The sequence below is a fragment of the Podarcis muralis genome, chromosome 1 (genome assembly GCF_964188315.1).
Source record: "Podarcis muralis chromosome 1, rPodMur119.hap1.1, whole genome shotgun sequence".
In the NCBI taxonomy this organism is placed as follows: Eukaryota; Metazoa; Chordata; class Lepidosauria; order Squamata; family Lacertidae; genus Podarcis; species Podarcis muralis.
The window spans coordinates 8,530,091-8,550,874 of NC_135655.1; the positions used below are offsets into that span (position 1 = coordinate 8,530,091).

Sequence of the window (20,784 nt, forward strand, 5' to 3'; positions counted from 1 at the left end):
AACAGGCACATGTGGATATAGATGTGGGCAAAATTTTGAACATTCATTGGCAGGGGGTGAAATGTTTGTGTACACCTGCCCCCACCTATATATACTAAAGACCTGATTTGAAGACAGATTGTTCTGGGTTTAGTGCAATTGAGGACAGCAACTTTTGACTCCCTGTGGCAATGTCGAGCCATACCTGGGGCATGGAAATACGAAACGTAACCTTTTGCCTATCCAAACACAGGTCCATATAGATACGAAAAGTGCAACCCAGATGTTTGAGCTTACGAGGAAGCGGCTGACCCATACAGAAGCGTACCCACACTTCATGTCTATCCTCCATCACTGTCTCCAAATGCCTTGTGAGTAAATATATAGAGATATATTTTTGTATCTGTATATGTAAAGCACAGAGACGCGGGTGGCACTGTGGGTTAAACCACAGAGCCTAGGACTTGCTGATCAGAAGGTCAGTGGTTCGAATCCCCGCGATGGAGTGAGCTCCTATTGCTCGGTCCCTGTTCCTGCCAACCTAGCAGTTTGAAAGCACGTCAAAGTGCAAGTAGATAAATAGGTACCGCTCCGGCGAGAAGGTAAACGGTGTTTCCGTGCGCTGCTCTGGTTTGCCAGAAGCGGCTTAGTCATGCTGGCCACATGACCCAGAAGCTGTACGTCGGCTCCCTCAGCCAGTAAAGCAAGATGAGCGCCACAACCCCAGAGTCGGCCACGACTGGACCTAATGGTCAGGGGTCCCTTTACCTTTACATGTAAACCAGGCTGTGGGTGGTTTCAGGACTCTTGTTTTCTGTTGACTGAAGTTGGAAGTGTTGCAGCTGTAACATAAGGGTTATTAGAATGGGTTGCTTAAATCTTCAATGTTCTGCGAAAGCAGCAACATTTATAGGCTACGTACCACATTATTTCGAAGGACTCTTTGTGTGTGTGCTCATTTCAGCCCCTCTCTACGGAAGTGGATGAATGAGCTGGTGTCCTCATGATGAATGGACTGGTGTCCTCTTGATCAGAAATAGGAAATATGGGTTGCAATCAAAGTAGCTCTAAGGGGGGACATTGAATCATCTCAAGGATTTCTACTTGTGCAGCAGAACAGTCTCCCTTTTTCCTGTCGCCGTGCACCCTTTAAATCTGTTCTGAGACAGAATTGGGGATGGCAGGGGGGCACACAGGGGGAGGAGATGGGTGGACAGTTGCCTTGCTCAAGCGGAACTCGTTCTGTTTGCACAATTAATTAGTTCAGTACTGCCCCAAATTTTTAAGGACAACATCATCTGCCCCAAAGGGCGTGGAGAAGGCTTCTTAACCCTGGCAAGAGAAGACAAAATGACAAGACTGGATTTGTAGCATTTATTTAAAAAACTGGGATGAACGCTTGCAATGGGAGGAGAGGGAGAGGGAGCAGCTTGGACTGCAAGATCGAAGGAAAGTAGGGTTTCCTCGTGAGTTGGTCCCTAGAAATCTCTCTGGAGAGAAGATGCTGAGATCCCCACCACCCTTCCTGGGTCTCAGGTTTTCTGCTAATTTACATCTTTGTGCGCCGCAAGGACGTTGACTGTAGATTGCCATGTTGTGTTCCATAGAATGTTATGAAAGGAATTGAGAATTGAGCCTGGTGTTTGCGCAGGAATATTTTGGAACCGGCTCTTTCAGTCGTTAATAACAAATGCAACAAAGGAAAACAGAAGTCCTTCCAAGAATGGGATGAGTTTGCTAGATGCAGCCCCTAATTATCTCCCCACCCTACCCCCAAAAAACAAACCCTCTTCCTGCCCTACAACCATGAATACACCATCTTGCACACACCAGCATGAATATATGTTAAAATCTGCAAAGTCAAAACTTCGGTGCTCCTCATTTGCAATGAAAATGTAATCTAGCAAAGCCCCTTTCCACTGAAGGTAGTAGAGGGCTGGAGGCAATTTATGCTCCATTTCCCCCTTCCCTCCTGCAGCCACTTCCTGTGCTGTTCTAGAGGATCTCCCCAACTCCCTGGAACAGGTTTTCAAGGGGCTACGGGGTGGGGGTGGGGAGGAGAAATCCTTGAAAAACACACACACACACACACACACACACGCACACACCCCACCCCTCGCTCATGTCAGCATGAGCGAAGTTCCGCTCATGGGAACACAATGGAAGGCGCTGAGTTCTCTGACAACGTAAGAGGTAGCTTAAATTGATTGTGTGCCATTCCTCTTCCCTCGAACAACACAGCTGCTATCCCAAACAACAGCAACAAATTTCATAAACAATGGATTTTGGGCTTTTGCTTATTTTTACACAACCCCCCTGGAGCATCCAGGAACTACGTTCAATCAAGCTCTGCTGTCATTGCAATCATCTGCACGGAAGATTTTCTCAATTACATCCAATTGCTCTGGATTTGCCTGAGTTTTCCTAGAAGTCCCATATCTAGCTCAGCTTCTTGTGTGATTTAGGTAAAGGTAAAGGTACCCCTGCCCGTACGGGCCAGTCTTGACAGACTCTAGGGTTGTGCGCCCATCTCACTCAAGAGGCCGGGGGCCAGCGCTGTCCGGAGACACTTCCGGGTCACGTGGCCAGCGTGACATCGCTGCTCTGGCGAGCCAGAGCCGCACACGGAAACGCCGTTTACCTTCCCGCTAGTAAGCGGTCCCTATTTATCTACTTGCACCCGAGGGTGCTAGGTTGGCAGGCGCTGGGACCGAACAACGGGAGCGCACCCCGCCGCGGGGATTGGAACCGCCAACCTTTCGATCGGCAAGCCCTAGGCGCTGAGGCTTTTACCCACAGCGCCACCCGCGTCTTGTGTGATTTACTTCCCTGATACTTGATTCAAAAGTTGTGTGCTGGGGTAATCCCATAGACTCGTAAATATTTTTATTTTTATTTATTTAAATCCCGTGTGTTTCCACGAGGTCACTTGCTACTTTTCATCCACAGATACAAACACCCCAACAAACCATCTTTCTCTCCACAGCTCACCTGAATTTAAGGGTTGCCCAGATCCACATTTGTATGCAAGCATCTGCCTTAATTGCAGAAGCATTTTGAAAGATGCCAAACTCTCCCAAGGCCCCTCCGTCCTTGCCAAAAGAGGTCCCTTGAGAGCTGCTTCCTTAAATGTTTTGCATAGCTGCCTCTACAGTCTTGGAATGGTTTTGCGTTTGAAATGTGGAAGCAGCAGGAATTTCAGCAAAAACCGCTGGGTCTCTGCTGCGGGGGTCCAGCATGCATTCTCCCGTGTGAAAGTCTCTGTTAATCTCTATCTCTCCTCCGCCTCCTTTAGATAAGAGAAATGGCAACACGGTCCATTATTGGTTGCTGCTTGACCGCATCATACAACAAATAGTTATTCAGAACGACAAAGGGCAAGACCCAGACTCAACACCCCTGGAGAACTTTAATATTAAGAACGTTGTTCGAATGTAAGATCCTCTTCCTCCCTCCCGCTGAACCAAATGCTAAATTAGGAGACTTTCTTTCGCTCTTTCTTTCCTGGTTTTATTCTGTATTTGGTGTGTGTTTTGCTTTCGAACATCTTTTTTTTAAAAAAGGCACGTGCTTCCAAGTTGGGTTTCCTGCATTGAGCTGGATGATCTTTAGAGATCCCATCCAATCGTGATTGCATGGACTACATAAGTCTAAAACAGGGATGGGTTTTTCTCCTTCCTCCGTCTTCAGTTGGGGGCGAGGCATTCAGTTTTAATCCTTTGTGTTTCCCCCGGATAACTGTGAACATATGTTCCCCGTGATCACAAATACAGGCAGCGACCAATTTATGCTTGTCTGAAATGTGTATGACCAAGCATGCGCACACCAGACCAAACCTGGAAGTGACCCAAAAATGCCACCAAAATGAGCGGGGGTGGAATGGGGTGGCCTTCTGCAGGATCCGGAATGTAACCTCCGCGAAAATCGGTCCCTGCCTGTACAAACTGTGTTTCGAGAGCATGGGACTCTGTGGTATAAAATTAAGGAGGTAAGAAGAGTCCTGCTGAGTTGGTTCCAAAAAGTCCATCTAGACCTGTTCTCCATAGCTGCCAACAAGATGGCTCCAGGATGCCCATATGTTGTACATGAAGTCAGTAATACAGACCTCTCCACACTGTTGCCCCTGACCAACCAGCAATAAATGGCATGCAACCTCTGGATCAGTAGAAGCTTCTTCTTGCCTTCTGGCTTACAACCAGTTGAGGGGTGGAGGCCACTACCTGTCAACTTTCTCTTCCTTGGTCTCAGTATTGCCCTTGTAACCTCTGCAGGGAGGCCGATGGAGGCAAAACTAGCATTGGTTGTCCATGCCTACCATCGCCTCTAGCGCCACCTGCTGTTGGACTCCCTGTTTCCTGCCCTACCACTTTCCACTACTGTTCTGAATCATGGAAAGTCCATTTTTAGCCATCATAGGTGATAGACCAACCATGAATTTATCTGGAGCGGACTCTAGCACAGAGCTAAATGGATGTTTTTCCCTGCATGGATTTCTGTCTGAGCGACAGAATATTCTCCCCCTATGCACCCCATAAATCTGTTCTAAGGTTTTCCCCAAATTTGTGGAAATCCTCACATGGATGGGACAGGTTGGTCTTCTGATCTCCTTTTTGAGCAGTTAATTCCAGACGTTATCCATGCATTGATACTTCCCATGGCCCTTGTTACATTCAGAAAAGGCAATTCCTATTTTTCATTCTCCCAGCTCGCTTCATCCATTTAGCATAACCTGTTTCTAATCCTGTAAGAGAATGGCCGCCTTGAAAGGTTTTCAAACACCGTTCTTCCCTATCAAGAGTCTGCTTTCGTTTGCCAACATTTCATGGCTGATAACCTCATCCCATAAGGTAGGGTTGCCATATTTCAGAAAGTAAAAACCAGGACACCCTGAAAGTTGTGGAGCTTTCTTTAGGAAAACACCAAAATCGTTAAGCTTTTGCAAAAATGCGATTTTTCGATTGATCCAGGATTGATTTCAGAAATCCCCCCCGGACCTCAATTCTGCCTTTGAAATCCTGGTAATGTCCAGGAAAATCTAGACATATGGCAACCCTACCATAAGGAGTGGTGTTGGTAAAGATTCATAGCATTGTAGCGGTTCAGACAGTGTCTAGAAAGTGTCTAGATTTCCTCCTAATCTTTTAAATCAGTGGTTCTCAACCTGTGGGTCCCCAGATGTTGTTGGACTACAACTCCCATCATCCCTGACCACTGGTCATGCTAGCTAGGGGTGATGGGAGTTGTAGTCCAACAACATCTGGCGACCCACAGGTTGAGAAAGGCTGTCTTAAATGCTCCTGGAAAATAACCTGGCAATACCGAGTGAGCCCAACCTTAGGCCTAGCGACCCAGAAGCAAAACATTGCCATTGTAGAAGCTTTTGTGGGAGGGAAATGGACAAATTGAGCAAATGCATATGGGTGAAAACGTCAGGCTAATCCTCGTTTCCTATTGTATGTGGTGCTTAGTGTTTTCATGGTTTGTTTTCTTTCCAGGCTGGTTAATGAAAATGAAGTGAAGCAATGGAAAGAACAAGCGGAAAAGATGAGAAAAGGTGACTGAGGAAAAATAAACATTCCGGCCTAAACCAGAAGGATAGGTGTATGGTAAAGCAGATCAAGGATGAGGAAGGAGTGGCCTTCTGAGGTGTAGGTGGACTCCAGCTCCCATCTTACAAGGCTGCTGGTGATGCTGACTGGGGCTGATGGGTGCTGGAGTCCAGCAGCAGGGCCTTGCGTTCCCCATCCATCCATGAAGGGTTACCATGACAACCAGGCCTTTGGTGAAGCATACCATATGTAGGAGAAAGGACCACAGGGGGAAATAGTGGAGTGGTTTGCTTAAGGCGCCATGTTCAAAGGATCTTGGGCAGCTAGGACTCAGGTGGGAGAAAAAAATATGCTTGAAGTTTTGGAGCGCCAACCTCAGTTGGGGATCTAAGCTAGATGCAGCTGTGGCCTCACTCTGGTTAAGGCGAATCGTTGCATATTATGGTCGTGAGAGGAAGTGACATAATGGAGGCGGGAGGCCCAGTCTCCTCCTAGCCATGTGGACAGGAGTTAGAACAGGTTAAGTAGTAAGCCTGAGCTTTGAGGGTCGTGTGGAGCTGGTCTATAAACATTGGGGTTGAGGAGCACGGAAGTTAGAACCTCTATAGTGTGGCGTTGGAGGCAATTGGTTAGTTGACACAAGTTTATTCCCTTTGGCCATAATCCAGACATCTGCTACACAGACAAACAGTTTCACCTTCCTTGAGCATTTCTCGGAGGGAGATGTGGTCTTTTTGTGGGTGGGAGGAACCAGAGTTCACAACTTCCTGAGGTAATCCTTATCAAGAAAGGAGCAAATTCAAAGAATCAGGAGCAGCAGGAAATCAGAAGCTTGAAGAGGGGATGTGGCTCAGTGGCAGAACATCAGTTTTGGATTGCAGAAGGTGGCTAGGAATGCCCCCTCTCTGAAGCCCTGGAGAGCTGCTGCCAGCCAGTGTTGACAATACTGACCTTTCAAACAGTTTAATCTCCCATCCCTTTTTCTTTTCACAAAGAACATCACGAGCTCCAGCAGAAGCTGGAAAAGAAAGAGCGGGAATGTGACGTTAAGACCCAGGAAAAAGAGGAGATGATGCAGACCTTGAATAAGATGAAGGAGAAGCTGGAAAAAGAACTGTCGGAGCATAAACAAGTCAAGCAGCAAGTGGCAGACCTCACGGCGCAGATCCACGAACTGAGCAGGGTGAGGCCGTCTAACGTGGGATTGGGCCAGATCTCACCATTAGCTAGTGTCACACACAACCCCGGTCTCAGAGCAGCAAGACACTCCAGAGGTTCCCATGTTTCCCCTGGGTTCAGTCTCCTTGGACCGAAGGTCAATGGAGACTGTGGTGTCTTTAGGGTATATGGTTTCATTTACACATATACACAACCTGAGCATAGGAGGGAGGGGTTCACTGCATTAACACGCCAGCAGATCTTGCCTCCCCGTTAGGTTTCCAGGGAAATTTGGGGTCAGGACAGAGCATTACAAGTCTCTGTGTCTCCAGCATCAGCCCAACTCATAGATGCACAGATCCCTTCACCTATTGTTCCCCATCCTAGGATGTCCTGGCATCTAGCCAGGTGAGGCAGGAAAAAACCCGCCCATTTGCCTCTATGGCAACAGAGCTCACTCTTTAAGATGTTGATGGTGGGTAGGTAATTAGCTGAGCGGGCATTACCTTAACAAAGAAACTGGTTTGACTGGTTTAGCATGTTTCCTCTTGTAAATGCTAACCTCACAGATACAGGACCACCTGTGGACATTATCTAAACTGACCCCCTGAACCTATAAGACTAGTTTTATGAAAGAAAAGGTTCAGCTACAGAACTTGATACAGAAAGGTCAAAGACCTTTCTCGTCACTGAGAGGAGAAAGACGCCAAAGTCAGGTGCTCATATCTTTGCCTGAGTGAGACTCCAGCTTTCTCAGAGGAGAATTTAAGATGGCGGCAATACCTTGAATAGTCCGGGATCACCCAGTTCTGTAGAGTTGCTGAAGATAAGCATAACTTTTGATGAGAGTCAACAAAGAGCACAATATAAGCTGCTCTAAGCTTTGCAGCGTTCTTCAACCTTGAGTCCTCAGATGTTGACAACTCTCGCCAACCCTTAGCATTGGCTAAGCTGCCTGGGGATGATGGGAGTTGTAGTCCAACAACATCTAGGGGCCCAAAGTTGAACACTTCTGTGAAGGAGAAGGTGGTAATTCCTTGGTGTCGTTGGGCATCCAGTATATTTCAGGAATATCAACTGATTGTGGAGCAATGCATTATTTTGCTATGTGATCCCAATGGTGAAGGAGACTTCCTATAGCATGGACCCTTGCCTCTTGACTTCAGTGAGGACAGGCTCACACCAGCAGTCAGCCAAGGTTCTGGGACCCAAGTTTGCCTCTGGGTGCTGTGCCATCAATCCCAGGAGCCATGCTCCATATGGACAGAGAAGCTAAGGTTATCCAGTGATGAAGGAAAGGCACTGAAGTGTCATCTATTAAAACAGAAGAGTTTTCTCACAGCATCCTGGACAGCCCCAGCATGATTTTCTAAACTAGTTTTCTGCACTCCTTGCAATTTTGGGATAAATTAGACATTATGGGGGGAGGAGCTAAGCTAGGGCAAGGGTAGCCAACAGAGTGCCTTCCAGATTCTGCAGGACTGTCAGTTCCCATCAGCTCCTACCGGCATGATCAAGGATGATGGGAATTGTAATCCAACAACATCTAGAGAACCATAGCTTCTTCACCCTTGGGCTGGAGGAACCTCTTCCCCACTTTCCTTTCCCTGTTGCTGCTATCCCTCACATCCCAAATGCAAGGTGGAGATTCCTCACTTTCTCTGCGTCAAACCTTGCTTCTCCTCCTCATTTTTATTTTCCGTGGCGATTTGTCTTTTGGATCCATTACTGGTAGGCTGAATGCCATCTAACTTCCTTATACAGTGGACACTCAGATTGCGAATGTGATCCGTGCGGGATGCAGGTTCACAACCCGCAGCAGCACGTCTGCACACGCTCGGGTTGCGATGCAGCGCTCCTGCGCATGCACAAAGCGCGATTTAGCGCATGCACGACCCCTGAAACCCGGAAGTAACCCGTTCTGGTACTTCTGGGTTTCGGCAGGTGCGTAACCCGAAAAAATGCAACGGGAAGCATCTGTAACCCGAGGTATGACTGTATATTTTTCAGGTTCCTTGCAGTGACCGTATGTTCTCTCTCCCCTCTTTTTCTTCCAGAGAGCAATATGCGCTCCTGTCCCAGGGGGGCCCCCTCTGCCACCGGGTGCTCCTGGGGGCCCCTTACCAACAGCTTCCATAGGTTCTCTTCTCCCGGTCCCTCCGCCACCCCCACCTCCTGGCGGGGTCCTCCCACCACCGCCTCCGCCGCCACCGCCTCCCGGTGGACCGCCTCCACCACCAGGGCCACCTCCGCTTGGCGGCCTCACCCCAGCCCCGGGAGCACCCTTGGGATCAGCGCTCAAGAGGAAAAACATCCCGCAGCCCACAAACGCTCTCAAGTCCTTCAACTGGTCCAAGCTGGCTGAGGTAAGGAGCCTCTTCCATGGTGTGTGAATCAGTGCTGCTAGCTGTGCGGTCCTCCTCTGTGGCCATCGTCAACTTGTCGTTTGGCTGCTGGCCTCCAGGTGTTTCAGTCGGCCCTAGCCAAGCACGGCCGTGTTGGTTGGGGCTGGTGGAAGCTGTGGTCCATCTTGCAGGCTTCCCACAGGGATCTTGGCAGCCATTGTGAGAATAGGGTGCTGGACTAGTTGGGCTTTGGGGCTGCCATCTTCCCTATGACATCCTGCTATCTTCTGCTTGAAGCAGAATTCTGGACTAAATGGACTATTCTGGAGAGAGAGAGAGGGGGGGGGGTCACTTGACATTTTATCCCTCTCTGGCAAATCCACCCAAATTTGTGTGTTAAAGCAAAGGTGACCTTGACAAGGGACTCTGTTCCCATAGCATATGGTTTCTTTAAGAAAAAAAATATATTTATACTTTTCAGATATATACATTTCATTGATTTTAGCATCATTTTGACATTTTAAAACTTGGCGTCCTTCCCCCTCTTTCTGCGGTGCCTTAAATTTATTTTAAAAATCTTCTGCATATCCAAATTAGCTTAACTTACTCATTTATTTATCTTCTTTAAATATTTACTCTTATGTAGCTGCAGGTTATTACAATAATCCTGCCAGTGTTTTTATCTGTTTACAGTTTGTCCGTAAATATGCAATAAACCATTTCCCTTCTTTTATAAAAAGTTTGTTATCTTGATTTCTTATTGTTCCGGTAAGTTTCACCACATCTGCATAGTCCATAAGTGTATGGTTTCAGTTTACAAAATGGCGGCTTGTGTGGGATAAGTGGTGCTTACCCCATCCTCTTCCCTTCTTCCCAGAACAAGCTGGAAGGCACCGTATGGGCCGGCATTGATGACGCAAAGGTGTTCAAGGTGCTAGATCTCGAAGACCTTGAGAGGACATTCTCCGCTTACCAAAGGCAGCAGGTAGAGTACTGTCAACGTGTGTTTTGTAAGATTGTCCGAAACCGCCTCCGTCGGGTGATCATTGGAATGCAACATTTTGGCTTTTATTTTTACCATCCTTCATTTACTTGTGTAACACCATTTTAATTCGTCCTGTCAACTGAACGCCTCTGGGCATGTCCGTGTTGGTGATTTTGATGGTTGGCGCTTAGCCTGACAGGGGAGGTCTTGGGAGAAGTTTGTGCCGTGTGACAGCATTTTGAGAGTCAATGCATGCTGTGCTCAAGGGACGAGTAACAACCTTGCTGGGAATGGCTAAAAACTAACCACAGATTTAACTGCATGGGAATCATCCCGCACACCCCCAATTTCGAGAATACGTTTTCAGTTGCGTATCTGAATGACAACTTTATTCTCTTAAAAGGTGAAGGTACCCCTGCCCGTACGGGCCAGTCTTGACAGACTCTAGGGTTGTGCACTCATCTCACTCTAGAGGCCGGGAGCCAGCGCTGTCCGCAGACACTTCCGGGTCACGTGGCCAGCGTGACAAAGCTGCTCTGGCGAGGCAGCGCAGCACACACGGAAACGCCGTTTACCTTCCCGCTAGTAAGCGGTCCCTATTTATCTACTTGCACCCGGAGGTGCTTTCGAACTGCTAGGTTGGCAGGCGCTGGGACCGAGCTACGGGAGCGCACCCCGCCGCGGGGATTCGAACCGCCAACCATGCGATCGGCAAGTCCTAGGCACTGAGGTTTTACCCACAGCGCCACCCGCATCCCTATTCTCTTAGCTGTTGATAATTTCTCTGAACTGTTTGCCATGTAACCTGTTTGGGGCGTTCTACTTTGTTTGCTGGACCATAAAGAAGGCTGATCGCCGAAGAATTGATGCTTTTGAATTATGGTGCTGGAGGAGACTCTTGAGAGTCCCATGGACTGCAAGAAGATCAAACGCATCCATTCTTAAGGAAATCAGACCTGAGTGCTCACTGGAAGGACAGATCGTGAAGTTGAGGCTCCAATACTTTGGCCACCTCATGAGAAGAGAAGACTCCCTGGAAAAGACCCTGATGTTGGGAAAGATGGAGGGCACTAGGAGAAGGGGATGACAGAGGATGAGATGGTTGGATAGTGTTCTCGAAGCTACAAACATGAGCCTGACCAAACTGCGGGAGGCAGTGGAAGACAGGAGTGCCTGGCGTGCTCTGGTCCATGGGGTCACGAAGAGTCGGACACGACTAAACGACTAAACAACAACAACAACTTTGTAGAAAAGGAAAACAAGAAGAGATTTGATAGAGTTGTCTGAAATTATGTCTCGTGTAGAGAAAGAGGAGAACCCTGGGCCCAAGCGTAGAAGGTGAATGTTGGAAGATTCACGACAGATAAAAGAAAACATTTCTTCACACAATTCATAGTTAAACTGTAGAACTCGCTGCTTTGGGAAGTAGTGATGGCCACAATTTTGGGTGGCTTTAAAAGAGGATTGGGCAAAGGACGAGACTATTCAGTGGATACTAACCACAATGACTAAGTTATAATAGAATATATATATATATATTATAATTTATTATTTATACCCCGCCCATCTGGCTGAGTTTCCCCAGCCACTCGGGGCGACTACTAATCGAGTGTTAAAAACAATACAGCATCAAATATTAAAAACTTCCCCAAACAGGGCTGCCTTCAGATGTCTTTTAAAGATAAGATAGCTGCTTATTGCCTTGAAATCTGATGGGAGGGCGTTCCACAGGGCAGGCGCCACTACCGAGAAGGCCCTCTGCCTGGTTCCCTGTAACCTCACTTCTTACAATGAGGGAACCGCCAGAAGGCCCTCGGCACTGGACCTCAGTGTCTGGGCTGAATGATGGGGGTGGAGACGCTGCTTCAGGTATATTGGACCGAGGCCTTTTAGGGCTTTAAAGGTCAGCACCAACACTTTGAATTGTACTTGGAACAAGTATCCATGACAGATGGCCATCTAACCTCTGCTTAGAAAGCTCCAAGGAAGGAGAGTCCACCACCTCCCGAGGGAGACCGTTCCACTGTCGAACAGCTCTGCACCCAAGAATCATTCTGCAAAGATGTTGCTGGTTAAACCAGGAAGTCAAGAATGAGCAGAGACTGTTCTGCCATCTCAACCTGCCCACAGTCACCCAATTTCCCAGTTGTAGGCACCTAAGCCCCCTCTCCTGCTCTGCATGTATACACCGCACAAACACAGTTCGTGAAATCCACATTTCCAAATGCAGCCTCTCGCACATTTTGCTACATATAAAGCACTTTCACACTGGACAAACCACACACACACAGTCATGTGTAGACGTGGTAATTGTGCAAACATGTATTTCGTGTCAATGCATCAAGGTATGGCAGCTGTGGGAAGAGAGCCAGTGTGGTGTAGAGGTTAAGAGCAGTGGACTCGTAATCTGGTGAACTGGGTTTGCTTCCCCGCTCCTCCACATGCAGCTGCTGGACTAGTCCTTGGACTAGTCACACTTCTCTGAAGTCTCTCAGCCTCACTCACCTCACAGAGTGTTTGTTGTGGGGGAGGAAGGGAAAGGAGAATGTTGGCCGCTTTGAGACTCCTTTGGGTAGTGATAAAGTGGGATATCAAGTCCAAACTCTTCTTCTTCTTCTGTACACTTCTTCTGACAAGGAAATGCTTTCTTTTTTCCCAATGCAAGTGTCCCTGCGACTGTCCTTGGGGCTTTTCTCCCACATTCTCAGGCAGCCAAAGGGAAGAGCACTTCTTCTTTTTCCTATTGAGGACTAATCCTAATAGCTGTGCAAGAGGCTATTTATATTCTCCTTAAGGACACACCTGGGCAATGCACACTTTGCGTCGGAAGTAGGTCTCTGCGTACACCGTTGTCGCCAGCTTGTAAACACAGGAGGGTGCTGCGTCAGGGAGCTGCAAAAGATCAAAGCTCCTTAGAGAACCCTTGCTGCGTGCCTCTCCCAACACAGTGTTTGCAAACCGGTGTCTCCATTTGATACGTCACAGTGCTGACTTCTCACGTGAAGTCTGAACTGGACCTCAAGCGGCCGCGTTTGCAGGGACCAACCCAATAACACAAGTGGTGTTGCTTCGATGCGCCTGCGTTTTTCCTGTGCAGTCAAAACGCTCACCTAAAAAAAAAGGAAGAGTCGTGTGCATCCGCCTGCCATATAAGCACACACAAATGCTTTAAAAATTAGGCAAAATATCCGCAGCACGCTACAGAAAGCTGTATAGATTTTCTCTCAGGTTTGCATTTGCAGGTTGACTTGCGCTCAATACTAGTTTGCTACCTGTTTGTTTGCTTGTTTTATTTCCTTGCTTAGGAATCCATGTGCAGAGACCGTTGGTTTGGATTTCTTTTAAATCCGAGGTGGGGCATTTGTGGACCTCCGGGTGTTGCTAGACTGCAGCTCCCATGAGCCTCTGCAGCCAGTATGTCCAAAGGCTCTGGGGATGATGGAAGTTGTAGTCCAGCAATATCTCAAGGGCCACAGGATCCCCAGCCCAGTTTTGAAGAGAGGGTTTCATTCCTTGAATCTGAAGCGTAGATAAGGAAGTGTGTATCTGTTTGTAAGTAAACGACAGCAGAGTATAGAGGAGGATCTGGCGCTAATGTGAAGAATAATCAGCTTTGTCTAGTCTGGTGGAATAATCCCATGGCGCTCTGAAGGTTGAGGACTCAGACACAGTTTCAGGGAAGAAGCAGCGTCAACCAGTAAGCTCTTTAGAAGGTGCAAGTTTAATCTCTTCCTGATGCTAATCTAGGGAAGAATGACCCACCATCTTAGGAGCAAGATCAGATGTCAAGAGTTAGCAAGCACTGAAGTCCAAAAGAGCAACTTTCGGTCTTCATCGCTCTTGATCAGCCTGCACCAACCTAGTGATCTTTGGAGGTTCTGGGTCTAGGCGTGATGGGAGCTGTAGTTCAAAGGCACCAGGTTGAGGGAGGCGGGTCTTTATGCTTGGGAGATGGAGAAATGGTTCCAGGTATGAAGCCGTTGAGGAGTGTTTGGCAAAAGGTAAAGTGCAGGTACAAGGCTGCCTTTATACTTGGCAGCTTCCAAGAAGGTGGGTTGAAATATATTTAGCACAGAAGCAAGTGCGCAATATGGGTCCTCCTAATTTATTGTCTCCTGTCCCCAAATTTCAACCAGTGTGGTGTTGTGGTTTGGAGCGGTAGACTCGTAATCTGGTGAACCGGGTTCGCATCTCCGCTCCTCCACATACAGCTGCTGGGTGACCTTGGGCTAGTCACACTTCTCCGAAGTCTCTCAGCCCCACTCACCTCACAGAGTGTTTCTTGTGGGGGAGGAAGGGAAAGGAGAATGTTAGCCGCTTTGAGACTCCTTCGGGTAGTGATAAAGCGGGATATCAAATCCAAACTCCTCCTCCTCTTCTTCTTGCCATTACCAGTTTTCATTCTGCAAATGAAAATCATCTTGAGCAAAGAACAAAAACCCTCACCCCACAGAATCTGTTGATATTTATGATTGGGGTTCTCCCCCTGCCCTCAGTATTAATCTAATGGGGTAAAAAATGACCTCTGCTGTCCCATATTGCCTACAGACACCAGAAGGATAGGGGGATACTGGTCCTAGGATTGTAAAATTGTGGAGTTGGAAGGGACCCCGAGTGACATCTAGTCCAACCCCCTGCAATGCAGGAATCTCCACTAAAGCATCCATGACAGATGTCCATCCAACCTCTGCTTAAAAACTTCCAAGGAAGGAGAGCCCACCACCTTCCAAGTGAGATTGTTCCACTGACAGACAGCTCTTACTGTCAGAAAGTTTTTCCTGATGGAATCTCCATTTTTTTTGTAACTTGAAGCCATTGTTTGGAGTCCTAGCCTCTAGCACAGGAGAAAACAAGGTTGCTCCATCTTCTATGTCAGTGATTGCCAAACTTGGCCCTCCAGCTGTTTTGGGACTACAATTCCCATCATCCCTGACCACCGGTCCTGTTAGCTAGGGATGATGGGAGTTGTAGTCCAAAAACAGCTGGAGGGCCAAGTTTGGCCATCACTGTTCTATGTGATATTTGAAGGTGGCTCTCATCTCTCAAGTCTCCCCTTATCCAGGCTAAACATACCTAGATCCTTCAACTGTTCCTCATATGGCCTCAGCCTCTTGATCATTTTGGTCAAACTCCTCTGCACACCTTCCAGCTTGTCAATATCCTTCTTAAATTGCGGTGCCCAGAACTGGACACAGGACTCCAGGTGTGGTCCGACCAAGGCAGAACAGAGCAGTTCTTTGACTTCCCTTGATCATGTCTGAAGCATCCCACCCCTTCCTCCTCCAGCTCAGTTAGATTGTTCAAGAAGCTCTTACTTCCAGCGGACTCTGGCAGCATCCCAGTCCCTGAGCTGAATTCTAATGCCCTGGGTTGCTTTGATTGCTTAAATTCCCCCAACAATTTCGACTTGAAATATTTATAGCACATTGTCATGATTTAAGCACACATACACCCAGGTGGGGCGGGGCGGAGAGGAGAGTGTGTTTCAACTCCTAATGACTCACCGACTACTGCAACAGAAAGCAACCTTTAAGAAAAGTGCTTTCCGTTGCCTCTGCAGTCAAAATATTTGGCACCAACGCCTTGACATCCAAATGTAGGTGGATCCGTAGACGTGTAACTAGGCTCTCTTTATTCTCCTGGTAATCTAAGAATTCTGGCAAAGAGGAGGAATGCAAATGTGTGGTATTAGTGGACTCAGAAACAGCGCCAAGGTGCGACGAGGCAGCTGCCTCCGAGTAGAAGATTTTCAGTGCTGTGTTGGGGATGGGTGTGAGATATAGCTATGAATGATAAATTAACATGTGCTAGTAAGGTAAGACGGGAGAAATGATTTTGAGGAGGTATGGAAGGTCTTTGTAGAATTTGTACTGTTAAAATGGAAAGGGGTCAAACCATCGCAAGAGGTGTTGAAATTTTGGGAGGTTGGATAGTTATAATGGAATGGTCTCAGTGACTGGGTGCAGATTTTTATTCTTATTACCTTGTAGTTTATTTTTTATTTTTATATTTATATTTTGCCAGTGGTCTTCGTAAAGATCATATCCGGGAGGAAGGCTATAGATCTTTTAAATAAATGAATGGGGCCCTTTGCTTACGCACTTCTGGTAGGCGGCCTGCCCCCTGCAAATCAGTTTGGGGTGGGTCTCATTTTTTTTGCCTTTGCGCCTGAGCCAGAACCGGGGTGGATCAAGTCCTTTCCCCCCTGAATTTGTAAATATTTGCATAGGGAAGATTGCCATGAACATCAGAAAAGGGCTGTTGCACTTGTAATAACAAATACATCCATGCTTGCTTATTTACAGGGCTAGAGAGGGGCAGGGAGGTTTGGCCCTAGGCCACTTTCTGTCCACAAAAATCTGTCCTCATAGCAAGAGGGAAGGAAAGAACAGCCTCTTCCATATAGCTTTTGAACTTGAAAGGCATTAACATTCCTGGCTGTGCATCATTAGGGATTTTTAAAATTATTATTATTATTATTATTATTATTATTATTATTATTATTATTTACTCATTGAATTTATATACCACCCTATACCTGCAGGTCACAGGGCAGTTCACAGAATAAAATCAAAATATAAATCCGCAAAATGCCTGATCAAAATAAAAACAATAAGCCTCAGCCGTGTGATTCCGTTAAACTGTTCTTATCAGAACTTATAATGTTCTTCATTTATGTAAGCTGTGGGTTAAACCACAGAGCCTAGGACTTGCCGATCAGAGGGTCGGCCGTTCGTATCCCCGCGACGGGGTGAGCTCCCATTGCTCGGTCCCAGCTCCTGCCAACCTAGCAGTTCAAAAGCACGTCAAAGTGCAAGTAGATAAATAGGTACCGCTCAGGTGGGAAGGTAAACGGCGTTTCCGTGAGCTGCTCTGGTTCGCCAGAAGCAGCTTAGTCATGCTGGCCACATGACCCCGAAGCTGTACGCCGGCTCCCTCGGCCAATAAAGCGAGATGAGCACCGCAACCCCAGAGTCGGTCACGACTGGACCTAATGGTCAGGGGTCCCTTTACCTTTAACAGCACCCGTTCTAAGGGATGGCAATAATATTAAAACACAGCAGAGCAGCATTAGACCAATAAAACATTCACGATTTCAAGTGACGCCATAGCTGAAATGCGTCCATTTCTCTCACCATTCACCAACACCACGTATACAGCATGTGGTCACGATCCATCCCAACTGAAGCACTTTCAGGTTCAGCTTCTCTGCTGTTGCTTAACTTTGTGTTCATAGTGCTCCTTGGGGGGGGGGGGTCACAATTAAGCAACGCAAGTGAAACGAAAGGAAAAAATGGAAACCATAAGAAACAACACTGGCCATCAGCCGATTAAACATGAGCTGCACGGCAAATCTGGAAGCCTTGGGATAAGGGCCACTTTCAGACATGCTCCCTTTTCTGAGTCATTGTTTGCATTCTGCCCTTGTACTGAGAGGGCATCTGTTCCTGCCCCTCTTCGGAACCTCACCCTTGATGCAGAGAAGAAAACATGAGTCATTTGTGCTGCTTTTAATGTCCTAAGCAGCACTAAAGCAGGTGGATTCCCTGATGGTAGGGGCCACCCCGGAAAAGGCCCTGCAGTGTATATGAAACGAACCTGTGGCCTTCCAGGTTCTTTTGTCCTCTTATCTCCCATCAGCTCCCAAGCAGGCTGGGGCTGATGGGAGCTGAACCCCAATACCATCCTGGGGTGGGCACAAGTTCCCCACTGCTGAACTGCCTTGCCACGATCTCTTCCTCCCCCAGAAAAACGTGGTAGTAAAAAGCAAGCGCAGCAAATAGCAGTTGTTTGGGAAGGTGCAATATTAAAAGAGCAACAATTCTGTTTCCGTGCAATTATTAGCAACCCAACGTAGCCTGAAAATGGGGGCAGAGGGAATCAGTAACATATACGTTTCTCCTTGGTTATTACAAGGTGGTTTTTCATTTTTCGTTTTTACTGGCTGAATGATGCCAAGTGCATCTCACTTTCCTTAGGCTGCCGCCCTGCACAGTGCATATATTTGAAGATCCTCTCTTCTGACACTGCAAAAGCAATAAAGCTGCCGGCTGCAGAGCTGTGTGCATAGAGCCATCTCCGTGGAACTGAATTTATGAGTCATTTCTGTAGCCCTTGCAGCGTTCCTCTGCCGTGCTTTGACCCGCTATTCCCGAAGAGCGCCTTCCTTTTTCTTCTCCCTCCAGTCGGATGGATGCAAAGTGTTTTGCCCCCGAACCATCCGCTAATGAGAAATGGGACGAGGGCTGGCATCCATCTTCTGTGGCATTTCAAGCTAATGGCGCAATTAAAGGCCACTTTCCGCTTACGATAGTATAGTTTGCTAAGAAATGGGTCCCTGGTTCCAAGGGTTTGCAAGCTGAGACTCAGAGCGTGGGAGACGATGGCAAGCTTGGCAGACTTCCGTTTGATGCAACCAGGTGGCCCCTGCAATAATAAGATGCTGGACCTGAAGGACCCAGTCGCCTGATCCCCCCCAAATCTCTTTTATTATCTTAATCATCACACAAATAACTTCTGCATGGTGGTTCTCTGATTCTGAAAACAGGCCTCTCTAAATATGGAGATGCTGTGTAAACTTGCAATAGAAAACCATCCATGGTTTTGTTTTCCTGCAGTGATTACTGAGCCGCACAAGTTGTTAAAGTAATCCCCTGGGTATTGGGACAAAATCCAAACTTACTTTGGTGGTTTGAAAAACCCTTTGTAACCCAAACTCGTTTACCCTCCTATAATCTCGTCTAATGGGCTTAACAATAACTAACATTCTGTTCCGTCCCAGTTCTGTAAAGGATATTTACCTAACCTTGGAAATGTTGGCATATCTCAGCAAAGTTCAGCGTTGGGGGGGTTGGAGAGCTGCCAAGACCCATAAGCAGAGAAAATCTAAGATGGCAGCTCATTCCAAAGAGCCAGCTCTTCCAGGACGCTGCAGAATTTGGCTTGGACAGAGGTGCATTTATGCAGCTCCTGTTGGTTTCAGTGGGACTTGCGCAAAACAACTTCCCAGTGGGATCATGCCCAGTGAAAGTGGACAGAGCCATTTGAGTTTTCTGCCTTGGATAGGAAAATGTCTTGCGCCGCCCACAATTCAGGTGCACCCCAGATGGGGCCAGCGCAAGTGGGCATATCATGTTTGTGAGCTGTGAGCAGCTTTTGTATCTAGTGGACCAGAGAAACTGCTCATCTGGTCTCCATACTTATCCGTCCAGAGCCGCCAAGGTCAGCAAGACCTTGGTTTATCTGCCAGATTGAAAACCAAATGTACAAAGATTAGGGCTGCCAAGGATTAATCTTCTCTAGCTGGCCCGTTTCTGAAATATACTTGGAGTCAAGAGTGGATTTCATGCTCTTTATTCAGCTCATAGTGGTAAGGAGGAATGGAAGTTCCCCCAGAGTGTTTGCCTTATATACATTATTTACACAATGGGCCCCACGTGATTGGCTAATTCTGGGATTCTCCTGCAGGCCAATCAGATTGTGGATTCCCTTCCACCTGGAGCTGGATTGGGTGGCTCCTGCGGACCAAACAGACTGCTGCATTGTTCTAGGACCAACCACACTGCTGCATTCTGGATCCTATTGTTCTAGGACCAATCAGACTGCTGCATTCTGGATCCTGTTGTTCTAGGACCAATCAGACTGCTGCCTTTTGGATCCTATTCAACGCAGTACATAACAGTTTCCTTTCCTTTCAAATACTCTGAAAGCGCAGTGAGGGGGCAGTGTTCGTGCCTTAACCATTGCCTGCATTCTGAAAACCTCTGCCGCTTCCTTTCCCGTACCAACCTCGCGACCTGGCTCTAGTCAACGGCCTCCAGGTCACTGAGGAGAATGCAGAGAGTTTCCTAAAGATGGCAAACCTCCCACCTGGCCACCGGGCGGGGGGGCGGGTTGGTAGCCAAGCAGAAAGGGGGCCAGGTGATCTGTGATGTGTGTTGACTCTGGTCCCCCTGCGCTCCGCACCAAAGGAGAGCATGCTCCTCCTCTCAGAATCCTCAGGGACACAGGAGCAGGAGATTCTGAGAGCCACTCTCATTCAGGCCACGGCAAAATTGGATGCGGCCTGCAGCCTTGGCAGGCTCCGCCTGAAGTGAGATGTGCCACGGAGTCCCCTTGGGGCAGCAGAGGAGACCGTGGCGGGTTGCCTAAGGGCCTCACATGGTGGTTCCAGCACGTAGCTACGCGATGGAGTCAGTTGCCTTTTGAAGCGGTGGCAGCTGCCAACTTTTAAGACAGCTTTTGCAGGGGATTAGGCAGATGAGGCCACCGGCCATGATGGCTGCGTGCTACTTCCATGGCGCTTCTACGTGATGCTCGCCGTTCTGGTATCGCTGCAGGCAGCAGCAACCTCGTAGCATAAGAACCAACCCAGCATCCATCATGAACGCCATGAAATAATGAATCCACAGCCACCTTGGGCCATCTCTTGTTGACAAGCCCCCAGGGGATGGAATAATTGCTTGTTCACTTCCATGTGCGGGATCCATTCTCCGCCCCGCGTTGGCGCAAATATGCATGAGCGGTGAAATGAAACGGCGTCTTCCTAACAAGCAGCCTTGCCTTGCCTGTTGCCTGTCTCTGACTCCGCATGCCTGTCTGATTTGTTGCACCCCTTCTGCTAATCTCCGTCTACTTTGCCACGTCTCCTGGTCTGCATTATCGGGACCGCAGCTGGTCTATCCAGAGAGCTGTGGGGGCTTGTTGGCTTCTTGTTTCGTTTTGCAAAGTGGGGGGTTGAGAAGAAGGGGGTGAAAAAGAGCACCGC

General features: G+C 47.9%; 1 protein-coding gene across 2 annotated transcripts in view; it reads left to right on the top strand.

Annotated features, from left to right (window-relative positions):
• The window catches only part of DAAM1 (dishevelled associated activator of morphogenesis 1), a 176,484-nt gene that overhangs the window by 124,735 nt on the left and 30,965 nt on the right, over positions 1-20,784 (top strand). For both annotated transcript variants that reach the window (XM_028735406.2, XM_028735481.2), the window contains exons 10-15: positions 233-350; positions 3,275-3,413; positions 5,475-5,533; positions 6,524-6,711; positions 8,744-9,052; positions 9,909-10,016. In XM_028735406.2, the coding sequence (XP_028591239.2) occupies positions 233-350; positions 3,275-3,413; positions 5,475-5,533; positions 6,524-6,711; positions 8,744-9,052; positions 9,909-10,016 (921 nt within the window). The remainder of the gene's footprint in view (positions 1-232; positions 351-3,274; positions 3,414-5,474; positions 5,534-6,523; positions 6,712-8,743; positions 9,053-9,908; positions 10,017-20,784) is intronic.